Source organism: Bufo gargarizans, chromosome 1, assembly GCF_014858855.1.
Source record: "Bufo gargarizans isolate SCDJY-AF-19 chromosome 1, ASM1485885v1, whole genome shotgun sequence".
Classification (NCBI taxonomy): domain Eukaryota; kingdom Metazoa; phylum Chordata; class Amphibia; order Anura; family Bufonidae; genus Bufo; species Bufo gargarizans.
This window is the reverse complement of record NC_058080.1, coordinates 136,962,324-136,988,361: the sequence shown is the minus strand read 5'-3', so window position 1 is coordinate 136,988,361 and position 26,038 is coordinate 136,962,324. Positions and strand designations below refer to the sequence as shown.

At 45.5% G+C, this 26,038-nt stretch overlaps 1 protein-coding gene across 1 annotated transcript in view; it reads left to right on the top strand.

Annotated features, from left to right (window-relative positions):
• CORIN (corin, serine peptidase) overlaps positions 1–26,038 on the top strand; it is a 521,382-nt gene that overhangs the window by 351,406 nt on the left and 143,938 nt on the right. Inside the window, exon 16 of the mRNA XM_044298842.1 lies at positions 11,126–11,255. Coding sequence (XP_044154777.1) covers positions 11,126–11,255 — 130 coding nt within the window. The remainder of the gene's footprint in view (positions 1–11,125; positions 11,256–26,038) is intronic.

Genomic DNA, 26,038 nt, shown 5'->3' with positions numbered 1-26,038 from the left:
TATCTTTCAGCTGGCAACAAGTTATTTAACCCCAACCGTTGCAATGATTTGCTTCTCCATTCCTAAACAACCATGTCGAAAGACACATCTCGTGGTCGCGGAAAAGATGTTAGTCTGTTTGAGAAGGGTCAAATCATTGGCATGCATCAAGCAGAGAAAACATCTAAGGAAATTGCAGAAACTACTAAAATTGAGTTAAGAACTGTCCAACGCATTATTCAAAACTGGAAGGATAGTGGGGACCCATCGTATTCGAGGAAGAAATGTGGCGGGAAAAAAATCCTGAATGATCATGATCGGTGATCTCTTAAACATTTGGTGAAATCAAATCGAAGAAAAACAACAGTAGAACTCAAGCCTATGTTTAATAGGGAAAGTAAAAGCATTTCCACATGCCCAATGTGAATGGAACTCAAGGGATTGGGACCGAGCAGCTGTGTAGCCATAAGAAAACCACTAATCAGTGAGGCAAACCAGAAAAAAAAGGCTTTGATTTGCTAGGGAGCATAAATATTGGACTCTGGAGCAATGGAAGAATGTCATGTGGTCTGATGAGTCCAGATTTACCCTGTTCTAGAGTCATAGGCGCATCAGGGTAAGAAGAGAGGCAGATGAAGTGATGCACCCATCATGCCTAGTGCCTACTGTACAAGCCTGTGGGGGCAGTGCTCTGATCTGGGGTTGCTGCAGTTGGTCAGGTCTAGGTTCAGCAACAGTATGTGCTATGTACAAGAATGAGGTCAGCTGACTACCTGAACATACTGAATGACCAGGTTATTCCATCAATGGATTTTCTTTCCCTGATGGCACGGGCATATTCCAAGATGACAATGCCAGGATTCATCGGGCTCAAATTGTGAAAGAGTGGTTCAGGGAGCATGAGACATCATTTTCACACATGGATTGGCCACCACAGAGTCCAGACCTTAACCCCATTGAGAATCTTTCTTTGGGATGTGCTGGAGAAGGCTTTGCGCAGCAGTCAGACTCTACCATCATCGATGCAAGATCTTGGTGAAAAATGAATGCAACACTGGATGGAAATAAATCTTGTGACATTGCAGAAGCTTATCGAAACAATGCCACAGCGAATGCGTGCCGTAATTAAAACTAAAGGCAGTCCAACAAAATATTTTTTTTGGGACAGGCAGTGTATTTGCGATTGCGAAATCGGCACTAATGATGCGAATATTTTGGCGCAATACGTGCAACTTCACATTTTAACAGATCTGACTAATTATTAGTGATTGGTGCACTAAGTATTGTTGTGACATCACAGCACTATGTATGTATGTATGTAGCATACATACATACAGCACTATAGTATGTATGTAGCATGTATGTATGGACAGCAGAACCTATCAGCTACACTATACCACTATCTAACCTACACTGACTATCTCCCACTAACTATCTGTAATATATATATATATATATATATATATATATATGCTAACTAACTATCTAATGTAATGACACACGAAAGCAGAGAGCACAGCAATAACTCTGCTGTCTCTCTCAGATCTGCAAAATACTGCATACAAGGGCTGCTGGGGAGGTTCTTATATAGTAAGGGGTAGGCAACTTTCCTATTGGTCGCTAGGGATGTTGCTAAGCTCAGACAAAGACATTGCAGACTTCTCATTGGCCCACAAGAAAGAAGGGAGGTTACTGATGAAAAAAAAAATCTAGAATATTCGAAATTCCAAATATATATCACTATATTCTATATATTCACGAATTCTCAAAGTGCTGATATTCGCGAATAATATTCGTGATTCGAATATTCGTGATCAACACTACTACAGAGCACCAGAGCACAATGGAAGTCAATGGGAGTACCCGAGCATTAAACCAGGTACCCCCTGCTCTGAAGAGGGGAGGGTGTCTGGTTCACAGAAAAAGGCCATAAATTGATGAAAGCGCCACTGAAATAGTTTGGGTACAGCATGGGGAGGATGTCTGGATGCATATTGGACTCCCAGGTCGCTGCTGGGAATGATGGTGTCCGAGTAGCACGCCACTTTTACAGACTGACAATAATACGCACAAAACCAAAGATAAAATCGATTTTAGAGGAAAAATTGTTAGGAAACATTCTTTCCTGTATATTTATTTGTATATAAAGTGCTGCCAAAAATTACAAGAAAGAGGCACTCCGATACAACCTAATTATCACATAAAGGAGGGACTCATTCACATTGTGGTACAATTGTTCAGGTAGTGGGACTTCTAGACTCATAAAGCCTATGCACTAAGTGAACGGGCTGCCAAAAATTAGAAAGAACCAGCACTCCAATACACCCTTTATAAAACATAAAGGAGGGCATCATACACACCCTTGAAAAATTATGATTGATGGCCTGCTGGTGACCCTCAAAAACAGTAGAAGCAAGGGACTGCTGGTGACCCTCTAAAACATTAGAGGCGAGGGCCTGCTGCTGATCTGAACATCTAAAACATTATGGGTGAGGGTCTGCTGCTGAGCTCACCCTCTAAAACATTAGGGGCGAGGGCCTGCTGCTGATCTGACCATCTAAAACATTATGGGCTGGTGACCCTCTAAAACATTAGGGATGAGGGTCTGCTGCTGAGCTGACCCTCTAAAACATTAGGAGTGAGGGCAGCCTAATAAGCATGTTGATATGATGGAAGAGGAGGAGGACGAGAAAAGGAAGATTGAACCATATAGAAACATAGAATGTGTCAGCAGATAAGAACCATTTGGCCCATCTAGTCTGTCCAATATACTGAATACTATGAATAGCCCTTGGCCCTATCTTATATACCCTTTTTTTGTGGTGGAAGGGGTTCATGGGAATGCAGAGTATTCAATAAACCATAAAAGCCACATTTAAAGTGCCTTTATGTTCAGCCGCTTCCCTCTAGTGGAGTAGAGAAGTCAGGGGCAATCCAGTCCTTGTTCATTTTGATAAGAGTCAACCTGTCAGCATTTTCAGTTGACAGGCAGATGCGCTTATCAGTTATTATGCCCCCAGCAGCACTAAATACCCGCTCAGACAAAACGCTGGCCAGCACCTCCAAGGTGTAGCGCGCCAGTTCGTGCCACGTGTCCAGCTTGGACACCCAATAGTTGTAAGGCAGAGAGGGATCACTGAGGACGCTGACACAGTCTGCTACGTACTCCTTCACCATCTTCCAAAAAGTTTTTCCCTCCTTGTAACACTAGGCTGCGCATCAGGGTGAGGTTGCTGGCAGGGTGTCATGAAACTGTCCCAGGCCTTGGAGAGTGTTGCCCTGCCTCTGTTGGAACTGCTGTGTGTTCCCCTCATCTCCCCTCCTCGTTTGCCCAAGGAACTATGTTCTCTGCCGCCAGCGCTGTGAGCTGGAAATTTTTGGAGCAATTTTTCCACAAGGACCTTCTGGTATTGCACCATTTTGCTAGTCTTCTCCACCCACCACAGGAATGAGAGATGAGAAGTTCTCTTTGTTGCGGGGGTCGAGAAGGGTGAACAACCAGAAATTGGTGTTAGCCAAAATGCATATAACGCGAGGGTCACGGAAAAGGCAGCATAACAAAGTAAGCCATATGTGCCAGAATCCTAACAGACAAGACTTTGCTGTCCTCATCAGGAGGATGACTCTTAATCTCCTCATCCTCTTACTCCTCTTCGGCCCTCCCACGCTGAACAGATGGAATAAACCTGTTATGGGTACTACCATCTGTAGCAGAGGCAACCGTCTCCTGCTCCTCCTCCTCCTCATCATCCAATTCGCGCTGAGAAGACGAACTGAGAGTGGTCTGGCTATCAACATGTGTACTGTCTTCCCCCATTTCCATCTCTTCCACATGCAAAGCTTCCGTGTGAGCAGCGAGCGTTTCAGTAGACACAGAAGTAGGATGGTTACGCTGATAATAGTCGTATCGCCGCTCACCATCTGTGTTGATTGCTCAAAGTTGCGTAAAACCTCACAGAGGTCAGACATCCATGCCCGCTTGTCGCTTGTGAAGAGCAGAAGCTGACTGGAAAGGCGACGACCATGTTGCAGCTGGTATTCCACTACTGCCATCTGCTGCTCACAAAACCTGGCCTACATGTGAAACATGAAGTTCCAGCGCACAACAGTTGGTGAGCTGGCAATTGCAAGCGTTGCCAGACTGGCAGCAGCTGTAGAAGGCTTTCGGAAATGGGCACACATGCGGCACACCTTCACCAGTAGCTCAGGCAAATTGGGGTAGGTTTTGAGAAACCGCTGAAAAGCTAAGTTGAACACGTGAGCTAGGCATGGTATGTGTGTAAGTTACGGCCATTATTAGACACAACCATGCCTGGTTGTAGGTTCAGTGGCGAGAGCCACAGCTCAGTCTGGTCCCTTATCCCCTGCCACAGCTCTGCGGCGGTGTGCTGTTTGTCACCTAAGCAAATTAGTTTCAGCACGACCTGTTGCCGCTTCCCTACTGCAGTGCTACACTGCTTCCAGCTACTGACTGATGGCTAATGTAGATGGTGGCAGAAATCCTGATGGAAATAGGGCCTGCAATCCTTGGCATCGGTAGCACATGTGCCATCCCAGGGTACGACTTGCTCCCGGCCTCCACAATGTTCACCCAGTATGCCGTCAGGGAAAAGTAGCATCCCTGGCTAAAAGCAATTGTCTATGTGTCAGTCGTTAAGTTGACCTTTACAATAACTGCGTTGGTCAGGGCACAGGTGATGTTACGGGACACATGCTGGTGTAAGGCAGGGATGGCACACCAGGAAAAATAGTGGCGGCTGGGGACTAAGTAGTGAGAGACGGCCGCCGCCATCAGGCTGCGGAAAGCCTCAGTGTCCACAAGCCTAAATGGCAACATTTCCAGGGCCAGCAATTTGGAAAGGTGATCATTTAGTGCTATGGCCTGTGGGTGGGCGGATGGGTATTTGCACTTTCGTTCAAAGGCCTGGGGTATCTATACACTGCGCTGGGACACAGAAGTGGATGTGTTAGCTGATGGTGCTTGCGAAGGTCCAGGTGAATGGCTGGAGGCATCCGGGCCTGCGTCTTGAAAAGAGGATTGACCAGCGCGTAACACAGGGGAAGAGGAGGACAGACACCGATTGTGGACCCAGGCGTTCGACCCACCTATTAGGGTGCTTTGATGCCATGTGGCGGATCATGCCGGTGGTGGTGAGGTTGCTAGTGTTCACGCCCCTGCTCATTTTGGTACAGCACAGGTTGCAAATGAAAATTATTTTATCGTCCGCACTTTCCTCAAAAAAGCGCCAGACTGTGGAACACCTACCACTTGGCAAGGAAGATTGCCGCAAGGGGGTGCTCCGGGGAACAGTTGCGGGCCTGTTTGGTGTGGCCTGCCTTCTCCCTTTTGCCACCCCACTGCCTCTTCCAGCCTGTTGCGGTGCTGCATATCCCTCCCCCTCTGTACTGCTGTCCTTGCTCAGCTTGCCACCTTCCCAGGTTGGGTCAGTGATTTCATCGTCCACCACCTTATCTTCGATTCTCACTTATTGACAACTGTGTCTCATCCTCATCATCAACCTCTTGAGACACTAAATGCAGTTTACTTATTGGCAACTGCGTCTCATCATCATCATCCACCTCGTGAAACACTAATTGCCGTTCCCCACCGTCATCTTCTTCTGACTGTGGATGCTTAAGAGTTTGGGAATCAGTGCACAAGATCTCCTCATGTCCTTTTTGAAGCAGGCTTGGCGAGAGGCCCAAATCAAGGAATGACGATGAAAAGAGCTCCTTGGAATATCTGAGTGTGGGATCACTTGTTTGCCAAGATTCTTCATGGTGGGAGAAAGGAGCATCAGGGTGAGGATTCTATTGACCAGACTCTTAGCTACTGAGACTGGACTTTGTGGAAGACAGGGTGGTGCTTAACCGACTGGAAGCATTATCTGTTGCAATCCAACCGACCACCTGGTCACACTGGTCTGACTTCGGGAGTGGTGTCCTGGGCCACCCTGCAAACTGGGACATGAAGCTAGGTATCGTGGATGAGTGTGTTTCTTGTGCTCTGGCAGCAGGCACAGTTTTACCGCGCCCAGGGCCGCGGCCTCTGCATGCACCATCAGCAGCACGGCCATTTCCCCATCCCTTACTGCTCGCCTTAAGCATATTAAATGGTATATATGCTTACAAGTATCACATTACAGTAGCGCAGGTTTTGTAAGTGTATGCGCAAATAAATTACACTGAATGTCACAGATATTTAGGATGCGCAAACATTATACGGGAGATGTAGCACAGGTAATGTCGCTGTCAAAAGCAGGGAAAAAATGACACTGAATGTCACTGATATTTAGGATGTGCAAAATTCATACAGGAGATGTAGCACAGGTAATGTCGATGTCAGCAGCGGCCAAACAATTGCGCTGAATGTCACAGATATTTAGGATGCGCAAATGTAACACAACAGATATAGCAGAGGTTGTGTCACTGTCAGCAGCGGCCAAACAATCGCACGCAATTTAGCGCAGGTTGAGCTTATAATTTACATTGCAGCCAGATAAAACAATAGTCCTTAAAAGGACTTTTGGGTCTCTAACACCTTTAAACACTAAACCCTGCCTAAAAAAAAAAATATGTCCCTTCTGCTGCAGCTCGCGCTGACTGAGCTACAGTGGATATAAAATTGTCTTAGTCGCATCCCACAGCAAAAGCCATTGTGCACAGAAAGCTTCCAAAGCATCAGAGGGATCTTATTGTTAAAAGGTATCAGTCAGGAAAAGGGTACAAAAGAATTTCCAAGGCATTAGATATACCATGGAACACAGTGAAGTCATTAAGTGGAGAAAATATTGCACAACAGTGACATTACAAATAACTGGACGTCCCTCCAAAATTGATGAAAAGACGAGAAGAAAACTGGTCTGGGAGGCTACCAAGAGGCCTACAGCAACATTTAAGGAGCTGCAGGAATATCTGGCAAGTACTGGCTGTGTGGTACATGTGACAACAATCTCCCGTATTCTTCATATGTCTGGGCTATGGGGTAGAGTGGCAAGACGAAAGCCTTTTCTTATGAAGAAAAACATCCAAGCCAGGCTACATTTTGCAAAAACACATCTGAAGTCTCCCAAAAGCATGTGGGAAAAGGTGTTATGGTCTGATGAAACCAAGGTTGAACTTTTTGGCCATAATTCCAAAAATATGTTTGGCCCAAAAACAACACTGCACATCACCAAAAGAACACCATACCCAGAGTGAAGCATGGTGGTGGCAGCATCATGCTTTGGGGCTGTTTTTTTTCTTCAGCTGGAACTGGGACCATAGTTAAGCTAGAGGGAATTATGAACAGTTCCAAATACCAGTCAATATTGGCACAAAACCTTCAGGCTTCTGCTACAAAGCTGAACATGAAGAGGAACTTCATCTTTCAGCATGATAACGACCCAAAGCATACATCCAAATCAACAAAGGAATGGATTCACCAGAAGAAGATTAAAGTTTTGCAATGGCCCAGCCAGAGCCCAGACCTAAATCCGATTGAAAATCTGTGGGGAGATCTGAAGAGGGCTGTGCACAGGAGATGTCCTCGACAGATTTGGAATGTTTTTGCAAAGAAGAGTGGGCAAATCTTGTCAAGTCAAAATGTGCCATGCTGATAGACTCATACCCAAAAAGACTGAGTGCTCTAATAAAATCAACAAAGTATTAGTTTAAGGGTGTGCACACTTATGCAACCATATTATTTTATTTTTATATTTTTTCTTCCCTCTACCTAAAAGATTTCAGTTTGTTTTTCAATTGAGTTGTACGGTTTTTAGGTCACATTAAAGGTGGAAAAAGTTCTGAAAATGATTTATCTTTGTCTCATTTTTTACATCACAGAAACCTGACATTTTAACAGGGGTGTGTAGACTTTTTATATCCACTGTATATAGCACCCGATGCCGCGTTCCGGCCAGCCAATCACTGTAATGCCATTAACAAACATGGCTACGGCATTACACTAGCAGCCAACAAACGTGCGGGGAGGAGACTCGAAGACCTGTTGCAGTTTTAGACGTATATTGTGGGCGCTGGCAGGGGACGCTCAATTGGGCCTGTATTTTTTTGCCAAATAACTTGTTGCAATTTTTCTAATGTTCATAAATGTGTAATTAAATGTGTGTATAAACACAGACAAGCATCTGCCCCTGTTAGACATAATTGTTTTACTTATTGTTCAGAAAAAGAAACACCATATGTTTTTAAACACCATCTCCCCCAATAAGGAACATTTATAGTTTTTAAAAATCATAGTGAGGGACATTAATTAAGCTCTTTACGCCACTATTGTGGCATAATTTTTTTTTTCTGATTATGTAGCACGCCATGTGTGCACCCTAATTTGGGACTTTTTTAGCTTCTCAACACTTTTCTAAACTGCTGAGAAAAGGGGGAGTAGTTTAGTGGAATGGGGCGTGGCTTCGTGATCCATGCCGCATTTTATATAAAACTTTTGCCTGAAAGTGGCAGAAGTTATAGCTGAAGTCTACACCAGCCTGTAGCTGGCATAGAAATAAATTACCGGAGCACAGGAGGGCAGAGATGCGCCTACTTTGTTTTTACCCCACATCTATGAATATGGGGAGGGTGTAACGGTCGCGTACACACACACAGGGGGGAGGAAAGTGACCACTGCGCTCCACCCTCACCCCTGCCCCTGCCTACTTGCCTCGCAAATCCTAATGACAGGGGACAACTGGATGGCAATCCCTAGCTTGGAATAAGTACTGGGAGGAGAGACCAGACAAACAACAGAACGTGAACAGACCAAGTCAATACCAGGAGAGCAACGAAGTACAAATGGAGCAAGCAGAGAATAGTCAGGAGAAGCTGGGGTCATAAATACCAGGAGAGTCGAGAAGTACCAAAGGAGTCAGCAGAGGATGGTCAGGAGGAAGCCGGGGTCAGAATTCCAGGAGAGCAGCAAAGTACACAATGAGCAGGCAGAGGATCATCAAGAAATAGCAGAAGGTAAGTACGCCAGGTAATGCAAATTCACAGCAGGAACTTAAATAACAGGCAACCTGTGGCCAGCAGGCTGCCTGTTTAAATACTAAGTAACAGGGGTCATGTGACGTGGCCAGCGTCACATGATTTGCCCTGCTGCAAAAGGCTGCCCTGCTCGGTGCTCAGGCTTCATCTGGTTGCTAGGGGGACCGAGGGTCCGTCCCGCCCCCCATCACCTAGGAGACTAGGACGCTGCTCGCCTCCTCGCTCCTGTACAGAGGCGGGGCGCCGTGTGCGCTGCGGAGGACATTGCTGGCGCCCCATGACAGAGGGAAGGCAGTAGAGGAGAACTTCTAGATTTAGCCCTTCACTCACTTTATCAGCAATTCCTCTTTCTTCCCTGGTTGAATCTGATAGTCATGTCTTTTTTTTTATGTACTATATAAATATGTAAATTAGAACAGGATTTTCCAGGACTCTAATATTTATGCTGTGTCCTAGAATAAGCCATCAATATCAGATTCATGAAGGTCCAGCTCTCAGCAACCCCAGTGAGGCATAGCTCCATACTATTTTCTTGTGGCAATGCCTAGTATTGCAGCTCAGTCCCATTGACATGAATAGGACTAAGCAGCTGTGAGTTGCAATACCAAGCAAAGTTACTACAAAAGGTATGGCGCTGTGCTTGGTACATAATGAAAGGGATGGGGCACTCCTCTTCATTGATGACACCAAGGTCCTTTGGCGTCTAATGGCTGTAGCAAACTTGAAGAATGGAAATCACAAAGCATCATTGTGAACTCACACCCGTTTACATGCTGCTCCTATGAGTCCCTGAGGAGCTAGCAGATGTAGTGAAATGCATAGGACTAAGACAGGGGCATGATAGCTAGGGATGATGAGGTTCCAGTGCCTGCCGGGGTCGCTCTTTTCAGAACGAGTGCTCCAACTGTGCCAGAGTCAGGCTAGTTTCTGAAAGCACTCAGCTAGTTGATAGGGTGATCCAGCAATAGAGGTCAGCACCAAACAAATGAATACCTAACTACTAAAACGGGTTAATATGTGGTCTGGGGATGAAGAATGTGAAAAATGCACCAGAAACATACAAAGATATTAGCCATATGTTTATAGCGTCTATAGCAAACGTGTTCATTTTAACCGCAATTATTAAAGGTTAATTTTTAAGCTATTCGTCTGTCTTGGCTGAGAAACCCCCTTTTACACCTTAGTGACCACCCATACGCCTTTCTACGGCGGTCACTAAGAGGCCTTAGGATGGGTCGGCGCTTTTTTACAGCAGGAGTGCTGATCCGGGCTGATTAACACTTTACATACGGCGGGCAAATGCGATCACTGGGTGCCGATGTGTGTGAAGGCTGGCTGGGTGTAGGCCCCAGACCAGCCTTGAGTAATTTCCTGCAGGCTGCACCTCTCTGGCACAGCCTGCTGGTCAATGTCAGAATAGCACAGACATTAAAATGCAATGCACTATAGGGATAATGCGTTGCATTTTAAAATCAATCAGAATGTTGTCTGTTATAGTCTTCTTGTGGGACTATTAAGCGGTAAAAAAACTAAAACATTTATTCAATAAAAAAATAATGCTTTTTTTCCATTGAAAATACGCTTTCAATAAAAAAAAATGCAAAAATAAAAATCTCCCCCATATGTTTGGTATAGACAGAATTTCTAATTTATTCTTATTTGCCACTGAAATCTTTTTATAAGAAGCGATCAAAAAGCGCCATTTTCTCCAAAATGATACCAATGAAAAATACAAGTTGTCCCGCTAAAATCAAGCACCCACAGAAATCCATAGAAAGAAAAATAGAAAAGTTATGGGTCTTTGGAAGCGGCAATGCAAAAACATTTTTTTCTTTAAAAAAAAAGGGGTTTAAAAAAAGTTGTAAAGCGGAAAAAAAATATGTATTTGGTATTACAGTAATCGTAGTGACCCAGAGAATAAAGATATTATGTTATTTATATCGAAAAATGAACGCCATAAAATTCATAATGTAAAAACACAGTCCCACAAAAAACAAGCCCTCATAAAGCTATATAGACATTAAAATAAAAAAGTTATAGCTCTTGGAAGGCGACGATGAAAAAAGGAAGAAAAACGCAAGGCCCAAAACAGGCTAAAGAGTTAAGTAGTAGAAAGTAAATAATGCAAATAAATTTAAATTTTATTGTTAATTGATATTTTATTTTTCAGTTACTGCCTCCAACAATATAAGCTCATTGATGTCCCTGGTAATTCATAGAGCAGCATCTGACTACCAAGTGTGTGCTGATGAATGGGAAGAAGAGTTATCTCAATGGGTCTGCAGGCAAATGGGTTTAGGGTAAGGTCAGTAGTTTGTAGTGATAATTAATACTAAGGCTCATGTCTTAATAATATTTCATCTTCAGAATTCACCCACTTTATTGAAATGTTTCATATTTATATTATAGTAGATCCAAGAGCAATTATGTCCACTATATCAATGTTTTTCTTCTAGTAAATTCATATTTAACTCTAACTTTCTTTAAGTAAATTTGGTGGACATGTCCATGCTGTCTACAGTCTTCCCAAATGCAATACAATAAGCTTGATAGGTCAGAAGTAGTATAGGGAGAATTAGCCTTGGCTTTACAGTTTTCATAGTTTCTAATAAGGCATAACAGAAAATAACATTAAGTAGAATCACTTGAAATGGTTAGAGTATCAATTTTTGTGTGCTTGGCTTTCCCAAAGTCAATCTAAGGTGGCTGTGTCTGGTTCTGTACTATGTGCCACAACGAGTGATTAGTGAATGGATTCTAAATTAATCAAGTTCAACCTAATTTTGTATAAAAAATGTGAGTTACATTAAATTGGGGGCAAATTTTGGACAAAGAGAAAAAAGTAATAAAAAGTGAGACCAGAGAGAAAACATACGAGCCCTATGAGACCTTAGTGTCATTCACAAATTTTCAGGCCAGTTGGAGCCCTTTCGATTTGAGTTGAATCGATTTGGACTTGAATTAAAGCAATTGACCAACTCTATCCAAATCGAACCAGAATAAAATTTTGAGAGATTCACTCATCTTTAGTCGCAACTAGAGATGAGCAAATTTAAAAAAAAATTGGTTCAATCCTAATATATTTGCAGTGAATTTAGTTAAAAAACAGCTATTTCCTGGCTGCAGAGAGCCTTTATAGTGGTGTAGAACACTGTGCCTTGCAGTAACACGCATAGGGAGTCTGCTTTGGTAGTGAAATAATACTGTGAGTCAGTATGACATGCAGATGACAGATATCGCTGTTACAATCACTGCACACTTTACTTATTTGGGCAGTCACAGGGCCAAAACTGACCAAATAACTCAAGTGTGAACTTGAGTTATGCTGGTACTAAGAATTTATATCATCCACAGCACGAACCGGAGACTTCGGGAGCAGTAAAGTACTACGACTGTAGTGTTACAAAATAACATCTCTCCAACCGAATTGAGGGAGGAGTAAATTTTCTACTAACACGGGTACACCCCTACAAATCACTACCGTAGAGTCGGGCTGTACCTATACCGCCAGATATACATTGCTAGTCCGGACTTATCTATTATCTGAATTAGATATACTACCTGATCCGAGGGACATATTAACAGCTGGCACGTATGGTTGTATGATACAAAGACACAACCAGTGCCTTTGGAACTATCCTTTTGTCTCAGCTAACACCTGTGTCAGCTTTGGTGTTTTATTATGTATTAACCGCATGAATTTGTATTATTAAAGGGGTATTCTCATCTTTCCTTTTTATACTTACCTTCCTTGAGCACGACGTTCACTTCCTGGATTCCACTCCCGTCCGGGCCGCGCTTGCGCAGAAGACTGAAGATTTTCTCCCGGCCGGGCCGCGCAATGTCCTGAATGCGCACGCCACCGCACATGCGCCATGGTGACTTATTCCTGGCCTGTATAGTACAGAGGCAGCGTGCGCGTTCACGGCTCTGTACTATACTGGCCAGGAAGAAGTCATCATGGCGCATACGCGGCGGCGTTAAGGACATTGAGAGGCCCGGACAGGAGAGAATCTTCAGCCTTTTGTGCATTTTATGATATGTTTAATTATATTCCTTTCCTTTTTTTTATCATGTCTAATTATCTAGAGTGTTTTTAATAAATATTGCTGTGTACCATAATTCCCATTAAGTGAGTGCCCCTCCATATTTTCATGATTTTACTGTTCAATTAAGCGCTTATACAAGTAGAGCCTCCCCGGGAGTGGAGAGGTTGTCAGCAGTAAGTTTGTGTTGACGTCACTGATTATTTTGCCCTTCCTCTGATCCGTCAGAACAATAACCCCCAAAAAACGGATCCTGTCTGTTGACCATCCGCCTTCACTCGGTCAGCATTTGGTCAGTAATCCATCAGTATTGCTAATGCCAAAAAAACAGGAGTGGATCCAAAACAGAGATGACACGTGAACTGAATATTTGCATGTCTTCTGTGTTTTGTACCCACTCCTGCTTTTGGCTACCAAATCATAAGCCAATTCTGATAGGACCATACAGACCTTACAGCTGCTACACAGAGATTATCTGTTGTGCATCTAATTTTTACTTCCTTCTGACATATCAGAAGAAGGGTCAAATAAATGATGATGTCAGCCATGCCAAAAAGGCTTAATAGTGGCCCAGTAAGTGGGGAGGGTGGAAACAGCATATGAAATCCACAGAGTGGCCCTATGATATAGTGATGAGGTGTAGGCAGCATGAGGAGACCACAGAGTGGCAAGGTGAAGATGGTGGGTGAAAGAAGGAGCACTTGGCATGATGTGTGGCATCAGGCGGGTAACAGCATCAGAATAGTAGCTGAGGCAGGTTGCCAGGGAAACTGGTCTCTTTTGTCAAAGTGTTGGTGTGGCACCATGGATGATCTAGTCTGGTGCATCAGGCATTGGCGAGTGGAAATCCTGTCTGATCCACGCCTGATTTATCTTGACAAAAGGTCAGTCTCTCCACATTTAGGGTGGAAAGGCGAGTTCTCCTTGGGTTAACTATGGTCCCTGCTGCACTAAACACCCTCTCTGATGCCACACTACTGGCTGGGCAGGACAGCTTTTCCAGGGCAAACTCGGCCAGTTGCGACCACAAATCTAGTTTGGCTGTCCAGCAGATCTTCAATGACGGCTGGCAGGTTGCACTCCAAGTATGCCACCACCTGCTGGTTCAGGTTCTGCTCCACGTCTAGCTGCTGGTGAGTAGTTTCTTCACTAGCCGGGTGAAGAAAGCTGCTCATCAGCGACTCTAGACTCAGGCTGCTGCTGATGGAGCTGGTACTGTTCCTGACACCCCACTCCTCCCCAGCAGCCATGGCAGTGTAACATGAGCGCAGAGGGCCCCACTGGTCAGACCTGCAAGACGATGGCGTAGATAGGCAGCGGCCAACTGACTACATAGGATGTCTCAATAGTAGTTCAGTTTGTCCTCCCTCTCAGCGGGTGTAAAAAAGGCCCCCATTTTGGACCGGTAGTGAGGGTCCACCAAGGTGGAAAGCTGGAAGTCATCCTTCTGCCGAATGGTGACAATTCGGCTGTCACTACACAAGCAAGTGAGCATGCAGCGGGCCATTTGTGCAAGTGACTCAGAGGCACTCCCTGCCTCCATCTCCACTGCATACTGCCACGATGTGCCTGGGTCCTCTGCCTCGTCTTCCTCATCACCCTGTAGCTCCTCCGGCTGCTCCTGCTCCTCCACTCCTGTCACCTGTGTAGAAAAACCACCCATTTCAGGCTTGTGCTCCAATGTCCTCCTCCTCCAGTTCAGTCCCCACAGGGCTCATGTGGCCGTGAGATGTAGGGGCCACGTCTCCAGTCCCGTGACCAGCCAGATTTACCTTAATCTGTTCCAGGACATGAAGCAGTGGAATGACATTGTTCTTTCCGTAGTCCTGGCAACAAATAATGTGTCCTCCTCAAAGAGTATGAGTTGCCACTGGCTGACATCGAAGTTACACAGGGGAACTACTCCTGTCCGCTTGGATCGTCAAGAAATTATTGATGGCCTTTCTCTGTTCCTATAGTCGGTCCAACATATGGAGGGTGGAAACGTCGCATATGTTGGGAGATGCCGTTCTGCCGCTGCAGCTCAAGTAGGGTGTACTTGGCAGTGTACGAGTGGCTGAAGTGCATGCAAAGTTTCCTGGCCATTTTTTAGGATGTTTTGCAGATGGGTGGAAGACTTCAGGAACTGCTTGACAACCATATTGAACACGTGTGCCATGCAGGGCGGATGGCTCAGCCCTTCTTGACGCAGCACTGACATCATGTTTTTCCCGTTGTTGTTCACCATGGTTCCGATTTTCATTTGTTGCTGAGAAAGCCAGGATTCAATTTCTTGCTGAAGGACACAGAGCAGTTCCTCCCCTGTGTGACTCCATTCGCCCAGGGAAACCGGGTGCAGAACAGCGTGAGAGTGATGAGAGGGGTCGCATATGGCTTGCATACACTACATGCCTCTAATCTAACATTCTTGGATCTCTACATTAAAATAATGTATTTTCTATAAATCTCTAGAGGGGCATAGTTGGACACATTGACTTCACAAGAGATACAGAGCAGCGGAGTTTGCTTTGAAATAAAAAATTTCACTACTACGTAATTCGGCCCATACAGAAAAAGGAGGTGTACAATTTCATGATTTTCCTCTTCCATGACGTAAAATCATGATTTTATAAAGGACACGGAGGCGAGTATTGCTTTCTCTCTCTTTACTGTTTCCATAGCAGCAAAGAAAAAACACTTTAAACATGCAGTAACTATGGCAACAAGCCCCACCCTGTCCCTCCCAGTGTCCATATAACCCATAGTCACACTGGAGCAGTCCTCTTTCTTTGTGGTCTGTAAAATGCCAACCTGATGTACGCTCAAACCATGAAAGGAAGATCAACTTCTGAAAAGGTCTCCCGACTACTAGAAACCGACAACTGGAACGAAGGGCCGGATCCAACTTGCCAACAAAACTGTGCATATTCCGGACATCTTGGCTGGAACATCAACCAACAAAACTGTGCATATTCCGGGCATCTTGGCTGGAACATAAACCTAGGGAACAAGTAAATAAATACGGTAGTATACAATTCAGAAGGGAAGGCACATAGCAATTGATTCACATCAATGAAACAAACCAAGCTAGCCAAATGACAGATAAAACAGCTAACACCATAGGGAGGGAAAAGTTGGGTGGGCAATACTCGCCTCCGTGTCCTTTATAAAATCATGACTTTACGTCATGGAATAGGAAAATCATGAAATTTTATCCCAGGACACGGAGGCTCATATTGCAAGTTTAAAGCTGGGCCACCACAGAAGAGAAGGCATGAGATGGTGGCCTAAAGTAAAACTCACGAAAGGTAGACGCCCTAGACCAGTCTGCTAATCTCATAACGTCCTCTAAACAGGCTCCAGAAACCGTCATAGAGGTGGCAGAGGCACTCCGAACCGAATGAGCTGTAAAAATCGAGGTATCAATACCCGTAAGGGACAAAACCCACTTGACCCAACGCGAGAGGGTAACACTGGTTACCGGATGAAAGGGTCTGCGAAAGGAAATGAAGAGTTGAGGAAAATCAGGAACACGCAAAATTGTGGTACGTCGTTCATATTCCTGCAGACAATTACCAGGACAAAGCTGCGGGGACTCCGGGAAATACGGATATGACACCGAGCGGATGTTTGTCTTCGTGCGCCGGGAGATATTAAACGTCACTCCCTCGGGCGAGAAGGATCGGGCGTCATGATCCAACGTCTGGACGTTAGATACCCTCTTGCAGGAGATCAGGCACAAGAGGGTGACCAGCTTAGCCGAGAGTTGCCGTAACGACAGGGCGTCATTAGAAGGCCAACCCTGGAGAAAAGACAAAACGATGGAAACATCCCAGGTAGCGGAGAAACGCGGCCTCGGAGGACGGGACAGGCGAGAGCCCCGCAACAATCTACAGACTAGGGGGTGTTGGCCCGCAGGACGGCCCTCGAACCCCGAGTGCCTAGACGAGATAGCAGACCTATAGAGATTAATTGTACGATATGCTTTGCCCTCATCAAACAAAGCAGACAAAAACGACAAAACTGCCGTTACAGGAGCTTCAGTGGGATCCAGGTCCCCTGAGAGGCACCAACGAGCCCAGGAATCCCAAGACGAGCGATAAGCTCATCTGGTTCCGGGTGCCCAAGCGCTCGCCAGCAAGAATCGAGTCGTCTCCGAAACTCCTGAGACTTCCCAGGGGCTCCCGAGACTCTGCACGCGAGAAGCTGTAACGTTCCGATGAGCAATAAATGAAGCTGACCCGGATCCCTGAGAAGGTGGGGTAGAGCAGGGAGCAAGACTGGCTCGGCGATGAGGAGGTCCAGAAGGTGGGGAAACCACGACTGCGATCTCCACAGGGGCAAAATGAGGACCAGTTCCACTGCCTGGCGGCGGATCTGGAGAAGCACTCTCAGGATCAGAGCGAACGGAGGGAACGCGTACATGACTGGAGTCGACCACGCCTCCGGATCCGGACGCCAGCTGAAAAACCTGGGTAACTGAGTGTTGAGCCGTGAAGCAAAAAGGTCGATGGATAAAGGACCCCATCAAGATGACACGGCATCGAAGACCCTGGAATCTAATTTCCAGTCGCTGGCATCCGAAAGACATCGCAAACTCCAGTCCGCTCGCACATTGTGGAGACCCGGAAGATATTCCGCTACCACCATGATCCCCCTGGAGAAACATTGGTCCCAAAAATCCTTGGCCAAGTGAGTGAGCACGGAAGAGCGTGTGCCGCCCATATAGTTGATGTATCTGACCGCCGACACATTGTCCATGCGGAGTCTGACACAAACCCTGACCGTATTGTTGACAAAACTGCGGATTGCCAAGGATCCCGCCAGCAGTTCCAGGGAATTGATGTGGAGCCAGGATTCGCTCCGGGACCACGGACCCCCAGTGGAGACGCCGTTGCAATGTGCGCCCCACCCGTGGAGACTGGCGTCCGACTCGATGATAAGATCCGGCTGAGGCCCAAAAATGGCTCTGCCATTCCACATCGAGAGGTTGTGAATCCACCAACTCAACTCTTGCCTGGTCTCTGTATCCAGAGCGATGGTATCGGCGTAAGATGCACCCTCCCGAAGGTGAGCGATCTTGAGGTGCTGAAGTGCCCTGTAATGGAGCGGCGCCGGAAAAATCGCCTGGATGGAGGAAGCAAGAAGTCCTATTATCCGGGCCAGATGTCTGAGGGATAATCGAGGTAATGAAAGAGCGTGCCTCAGCTCTTTCCGAATACTCTGTACCTTTGAATGCGGCAGACTGAGAGATTGTGAAACGGAATCGATCTGGAAACCCAAAAACTCCACAGTGGTGGAAGGAATCAAGCAAGATTTCTCCGTATTGATGATAAACCCCAGATCGGAAATGAGGGAGGTGGCCAACCGAAGGTGGGACAGAAGGGAACCCGGACTGGACGCCATGAAGAGTATGTCATCCAGGTATATCACCAAACGCACCCCACGACTGTGCAACCAGGCCACCACCGGGTGCATCAGCTTGGTTAAGCACCATGGGGCGGACGAGAGGCCAAAGGGTAGACAAGTAAAACGCCACAATTGACCTCTCTAGGCAAAACGTAACAGGTCCCTTGATTCTGGTGCCACCGGAACCGTGAGGTAAGCGTCTTTCAAATCTATATTCGCCATCCAATCCCCTGGAAGGAGCATGTCTCTCAGGAAGTGGATCCCCTCCATTTTGAAATGGCGGTACCTGACAAAATTGTTCAATGCCTTCAGATTGATGACAGGGCGCATCTGACCCCCTTTTTTCTGAACTAAAAAGATGCTGCTCAAGACCCCAAAGGAGTCCGCGGGAGCCAACTCTATTGCCCCTTTGCCTCAAAGGACCGTGAGCTCTGAATCGATGAGAGCGCGAGCGGACCCGGCCGGCACATGGGTACATGGAGGAGAAAGACCCACAGGGTTGGTCACCAATTAGATTACGAATCCCCTGACCGTAGACAGAACCCACAGATCGGAAGACACTTTTTTCCACACATGGGAAAAGAATTGGAGTCTTCCCCCCACCTGATAGTTGTACAGAGGAATAGGGAATAGATGACTCACCGTATGGTTTCCTGGAGCTAGGATGTCCACGGAATCCTCTGCCGCGGTTGTAACCGCCACAGGTGGGGAAGAAGGCGGGCTGATGTTGCTGGTCCCACAACGAAGGTCTGTGGACGAAGGAGCCTCTGCCCGTACCACGGGCATAAGAGGAGGAACGGCCGGGCAGACGGCCTCTGAAACTGCCGGCCCTGGCTGAAAAACGGTTGGGGAAAACTTTGCGCATCGACGCCTGTGCCTTATCAAGGGCGGTAAAAGCCCCATCGTATTTACCGAGCTCCTTTATAAAGGGCTCTCCGAAGAGGAGCCCCTGGGCATCCTTGCCCGCCTCGGAAATAGCCAAATTAGCCAGTTTTGGCTAAATTTTCATCAGAAGAGCTTTGCGCCGTTCGATAGCCAATGAAGTGGAGGCAAACAGCCCTCTGAGCCCAGCCACTTAATTCTTCTGGGTCAACCTGATTACCAGCCGCCCTGGCCGATTCGGCCAGATCCAATATTTTGGCCAGAGGCCCCATGATGTCTAAAACCTTATCCTGGCATGCCCGAAGAGCAGAGTCCAGGCCTTTGCGGGGATTGAACCCGGTCTTAGTTAAGAACTGGACCATTTTCGGGTCCACCACCGGCGTCTCACAAACTTTATGAGGGATCAAGGGCCTAGGGCATTCAGCACGCAGCTTAGTACGTGCCTCCTTGGTGAGGGGCTTGCGGGTCATCGACTCAATGTACTGAGCTACATGTGTGGCGGGAAGCCACTCAGAAGACCGCGGGTGGTGCAGTGCATTGGGATCAAACATAGGATCCCCCAACAGATCCACAAGAGGATCAGTGGACCCAGAAGGGGCCTCCGGGTATGCATCAGTAGGAGGTGGTGGCAGATCCAGCTCAATAGGGTCAACAGTAACACCCGTCAGATCCTCCTCTGAACCATGCAGGGAGCAGTGCCGCGCCTCCTCATAAGACTCTCTTTCAGAGTCAGAAACATGTTCGGGCTGTGACCGCATCGATTTCCAACCTCGCTCACATTCCGCCTGGCGCGGACAGGCTCTTTTACGCGACCTTAGAGCGTTGTCCGTGGATGGGACAATACCATCATTCTCTGTTGTTCTGGAGGCATGAGGGGGCTGTATAGCTAGGGCTTGGGTCACTGATTGTGAAATAGCCGAGGACATGGAGCCCATGGCTGACATACTAGCGCTAGATATGGAGCGCTGAATAGCCAAGGTCTGGGAGTCCAGAACGGGAGGATCCCTGGAAGGATCACTAGTCCTTCTGGAGGAGGGGGAAATGTGGCCCCTGGACTCCAGGTCCTGAGACATATTGAGGGTTAGTCACCCTGGAGGAGCAGAACGCTGTAAACACAAAGAGAAAAGCAGAAAAGAATAAACGAATCCCACAGACCGAGGGCACAGGGCCGGCGCTGCAGGAGACGAGCTGTGAGATGGAGGAAACCGCGCCGGAAGCGGACACAGCAGGCGAAGTCCCGCGAGATCTCGGCAACAAGCGCCAACTCCCGAGACCTCGTGAGAGAAGGATGGGAACGGAGAAGACGGGGAAAATGGCGCCCGAAATGGCGCCGCCTCCTCCTCAACAGTGCGGACGAGCGAGCGCAGGCCCGGGGACAACAGCCACAAGGGGGTAAGAGAAAAAACTCCTAACCCACCTCGGAGACTAGGAAAAAACTGCGAGCCCACTCCTCCCCTGCCAGAGCAGAAACGCTGCAACCGGCGGGGAGGAGGCAGGCAGAAAAGGATAACAAATATATATATGTATATGAGAATAAGTAAGGAGCCACAAGGCAACCAAAAACTAACAAGTATCACAATATAATAATATAATGTAATGCCCCAAGGAATGCCCAAATGGGAACACCTCAGGGCATAGTAATAAGCTGCTAAGGGCAGGTGTATACTTAACTGGAGCAGCAAAGAAAGAGGACTGCTCCAGTGTGACTATGGGTTATATCGACACTGGGAGGGACAGGGTGGGGCTTGTTGCCATAGTTACTGCATGTTTAAAGTGCTTTTTCTTTGCTGCTATGGAAACAGTAAAGAGAGAGAAAGCAATATGAGCCTCCGTGTCCTGGGATAAAATCATGCATTAATCTTCCCGAAAAAAACATGTTTGAAATAAAAAAATGGCACCACTATATAATTTGGCCCATACAGCAAAAGGAGGTGTACAATCACTCATTAATGTTCGCAAAAAAAGCCTGTTTTTACATAAAAAATTTCACCACTACGTAATTCGGTCCATACCATAAAAAGGGCTTTACCACATACAACTGCACTGCTGAAAAGCAAATAGGCCCTTATTTTTTCCACTTTTGCACTACACAAGGCTTTTCAACATATAAGTGCAACGCTGAACGGTGAATATATTTTTCTTTTGCCTATGGAGTCCTTTTGTTATGGCTTTTGCACAGGAAGCAAGAATGTTACTCACAATTCTGATGGAACTCCTGATCTTAAGAAACTGGACTTGGACTCCAAAGCATAGTCTCTCCACTCATGTCTTGTGTGCTGTGGAGATCAAATTTAGACGGAGCAGATAAAAATACATGAATATTTTCAACTTGCTGAAGCTGCTTGATTTAATCATGAATAGATGATAAAGGCAAAGTCTGCTAGTGTGTTGCCATCAGCGCCTTCATTATGTTTACTGCATGACACACAACAACGTAATTCGGTCCATAGAGCAAAAGGAGGTCTACAATCACCTATTAATTTTCCTTCCCGAAATAAGCCTGTTTCACATAAAAAATTTCACCACTGCATAATTCGGTCCATACCGCAAAAGGACTTAACCACATATAACTGCACCGCTAAATGGCAAATAGGCCCTTATTGTTTTCCACTTTTAAACTACACAAGGATTTTCAACATATAAGTGCAACGCTGAACGGTGAATATATTTTTATTTTGCCACTAATACAGGGCAAAAAGGGCTTTACAACATATACGTGCACGGCTGAGCGGCAAATATATTTTTTCTTTTTCCGCTAATACACATCACAAAAGGCTTTACAACAGATAATTGCAGCGCTGGGCGGGAAATATATTTTTTCTTTATCCGCTAATGCACATCAAAAAAGGCTTTAGAACAGATAACTCCACCGTTGAGCGCTAAATATATTTTTTCCTTTTCCGCTAATACTCGTCACAAAAGTCTTTAGAACAGATAATTTCAACACACAACGGCAAATAAGACGTAGAAATATTGCCATGTAATAAACCCTGTTAATGTCTGTATCAATTAGCACTTGCAGCCTAATAAGAACGGTTTGCTGGAATTACAGAGCTGCATAATGGCAATTTGAATCCCCAGTCAGTGCTGCAAGGTGTAATAGGAATGTTCCTATCACCTAGGCTGTAACCTCCCCTACTGGGAGGTTACATAAAAGCTGTGGAATGATTCGTCTCTATCCTTTCCCTACACCTTGAATAATCTTTCCCTGCACTTGTAAATTGCTTTTTTAGCGCAAATAAGTTTTTTCTAACACTGTCCCTAGCACCTGCAGATGTCTTTCCCTGCACTAAGTACACTGGTAAATGGCAGAATCTAAGATGGCTGAGGCTATTTATAGGGCTGTGACATCACAGGGCTGGCTGCTGATTGGCTGCATGCATGGCATTATGGGTGATCCTGCCTTGCTAGAGTTCCTTTCTCCATGTCCTCACACGTGCAGCAGCCATTTTAGGTAAAAATGCGATTCGTTACCACGAAGCGCGAAAAAATTCGGTTTCGGTGCAAAACTAATTTTTCCTTAACCACTTCAGCTCCCCTAGCTTAAACCCACTTAATGACTAGACCACTTTTTACAATTCTGCACTACACTACTTTCACGGTTTATTGCTCGGTCATACAACAAACCACCCAAATTAATTTTACCTCCTTTTCTTCTTACTAATAGAGCTTTCATTTGGTGGTATTTCATTGCTGCTGACATTTTTACTTTGTTATTAATCAAAATGTACAGAATTTTTTGCAAAAAAAATAAATTTTTCAAATAAAACTACATTTCTATATACATTTTTCTCTTAATTTATTGTTCTACATGTCTTTGATAAAAAAATGCAATAAGTGTATTTTTATTGGTTTGCACAAAAGTTTACAAACTATGGTGCAAAAAAATTTATTTACGCACTTTGACTTTCTGAGCACCTGTCATGTTTCCTGAGGTTCTACAATGCCTAGACAGTAGAAACACCCCACAAATGACCCCATTTCGGAAAGTAGACACCCTAAGGTATTCGCTGATGGGCATAGTGAGTTCATAAAACTTTTTATTTTTTGTCACAAGTTAGCGGAAAATTATTATTTTTATTTTTTCCCTACAAATAGGGATGAGCGAACTCGAACTGTATAGTTCGGGTTCGTACCGAATTTTGGGGTGTCCGTGACACGGACCCGAACCCGGACATTTTCGTAAAAGTCCGGGTTCGGGTTCGGTGTTCGTCGCTTTCTTGGCGCTTTTGTGATGCTTTCTTGGCGCTTTTTGAAAGGCTGCAAAGCAGCCAATCAACAAGCGTCATACTACTTGCCCCAAGAGGCCATCACAGCCATGCCTACTATTGGCATGGCTGTAATTGGCCAGAGCACCATGTGACCCAGCCTCTATTTAAGCTGGAGTCACATAGCGCCGCCCGTCACTCTGCTCTGATTAGCGTAGGGAGAGGTTGCGGCTGCGACAGTAGAGCGAGATTAGGCAGATTAACTCCTCCAAAGGACTTGATTATTGATCGATCTGCAGCTATAGGTCATTGAGCTGCTGATACTCAATTGCTCACTGTTTTTAGGCTGCCCAGACCGTTTGTCAGTCACTTTTTTCTGGGGTGATCGGCGGCCATTTTGTGTCTTGTGGTGCGCCAGAACAAGCTGCGACCAAGTGCATTTAACCCTCAATGGTGTGGTTGTTTTTTGGCTAAAGCCTACATCAGGGTGAAGCTGTCACACCAAGTGCATTTAACCAGCAATAGTCTGTTTATTTTTTGGCCATATACTACATCAGGGGCAAGCTGCGCCTGTCACCAAGTGCATTTAACCCTCAATGGTGTGGTTGTTTTTTGGCTAAAGCCTACATCAGGGTGAAGCTGTCACACCAAGTGCATTTAACCAGCAATAGTGTGTTTATTTTTTGGCCATATACTACATCAGGGGCAAGCTGCGCCTGTCACCAAGTGCATTTAACCCTCAATGGTGTGGTTGTTTTTTGGCTAAAGCCTACATCAGGGTGAAGCTGTCACACCAAGTGCATTTAACCACAATAGTCTGTTTATTTTTTGGCCATATACTACATCAGGGGCAAGCTGCGCCTGTCACCAAGTGCATTTAACCCTCAATGGTGTGGTTGTTTTTTGGCTAAAGCCTACATCAGGGTGAAGCTGTCACACCAAGTGCATTCAACCAGCAATAGTCTGTTTATTTTTTGGCCATATACTACATCAGGGGCAAGCTGCGCCTGTCACCAAGTGCATTTAACCCTCAATGGTGTGGTTGTTTTTTGGCTAAAGCCTACATCAGGGTGAAGCTGTCACACCAAGTGCATTTAACCAGCAATAATCTGTTTATTTTTTAGCCATATACTACATCAGGGGCAAGCTGCGCCCGTCACCAAGTGCATTTAACCCTCAGTAGTGTGGTTGGTCAAGCTGTCACACCAAGTGCATTTAACCAGCAATAGTCTGTTCATTTTTTGGCCATATACTACATCAGGGGCAAGCTGCGCCTGTCACCAAGTGCATTTAACCCTCAGTAGTGTGGTTGGTCAAGCTGTCACACCAAGTGCATTTAACCAGCAATAGTGTGGTTATTTTTTGGCCATATCCCAGTCTAATTCTGTCAGTAAATCTATACCTGTCACCCAGCGCCTAAATACTAGGCCTCAAATTTATATCCCGCTAAATCTGTCGTTACTGCTGTACTGTTCTGGCTGGGCAAGTTATTTAGTGTCCGTCAAAGCACATTTTTTGTTCTGGGTTGAAATACAATTCCCAATTTAGCAATTTCCTAATTTAGTGGTTTCTGCTGTATCAGAGCTATTTGAAATCTATCCCTAAAAGGGTATATAATATTCAAGGTGCACATAGGGTCATTCAGAATAACTTCACACACACGCTACTGTGCATTTCCAAGTCTAATTCCGTCAGTAAATCTATACCTGTCACCCAGCGCCTAAATACTAGGCCTCAAATTTATATCCCGCTAAATCTGTCGTTACTGCTGTACTGTTCTGGCTGGGCAAGTTATTTAGTGTCCGTCAAAGCACATTTTTTGTTCTGGGTTGAAATACAATTCCCAATTTAGCAATTTCCTAATTTAGTGGTTTCTGCTGTATCAGAGCTATTTGAAATCTATCCCTAAAAGGGTATATAATATTCAAGGTGCACATAGGGTCATTCAGAATAACTTCACACACACGCTACTGTGCATTTCCAAGTCTAATTCAGTCAGTAAATCTATACCTGTCACCCAGCGCCTAAATACTAGGCCTCAAATTTATATCCCGCTAAATCTGTCGTTACTGCTGTACTGTTCTGGCTGGGCAAGTTATTTAGGGTCCGTCAAAGCACATTTTTTGTTCTGGGCTGAAATACAATTCCCAATTTAGCAATTTCCTAATTTAGTGGTTTCTGCTGTATCAGAGCTATTTGAAATCTATCCCTAAAAGGGTATATAATATTCAAGGTGCACATAGGGTCATTCAGAATAACTTCACACACACGCTACTGTGCATTTCCAAGTCTAATTCAGTCAGTAAATCTATACCTGTCACCCAGCGCCTAAATACTAGGCCTCAAATTTATATCCCGCTAAATCTGTCGTTACTGCTGTACTGTTCTGGCTGGGCAAGTTATTTAGTGTCCGTCAAAGCACATTTTTTGTTCTGGGCTGAAATACAATTCCCAATTTAGCAATTTCCTAATTTAGTGGTTTCTGCTGTATCAGAGCTATTTGAAATCTATCCCTAAAAGGGTATATAATATTCAAGGTGCACATAGGGTCATTCAGAA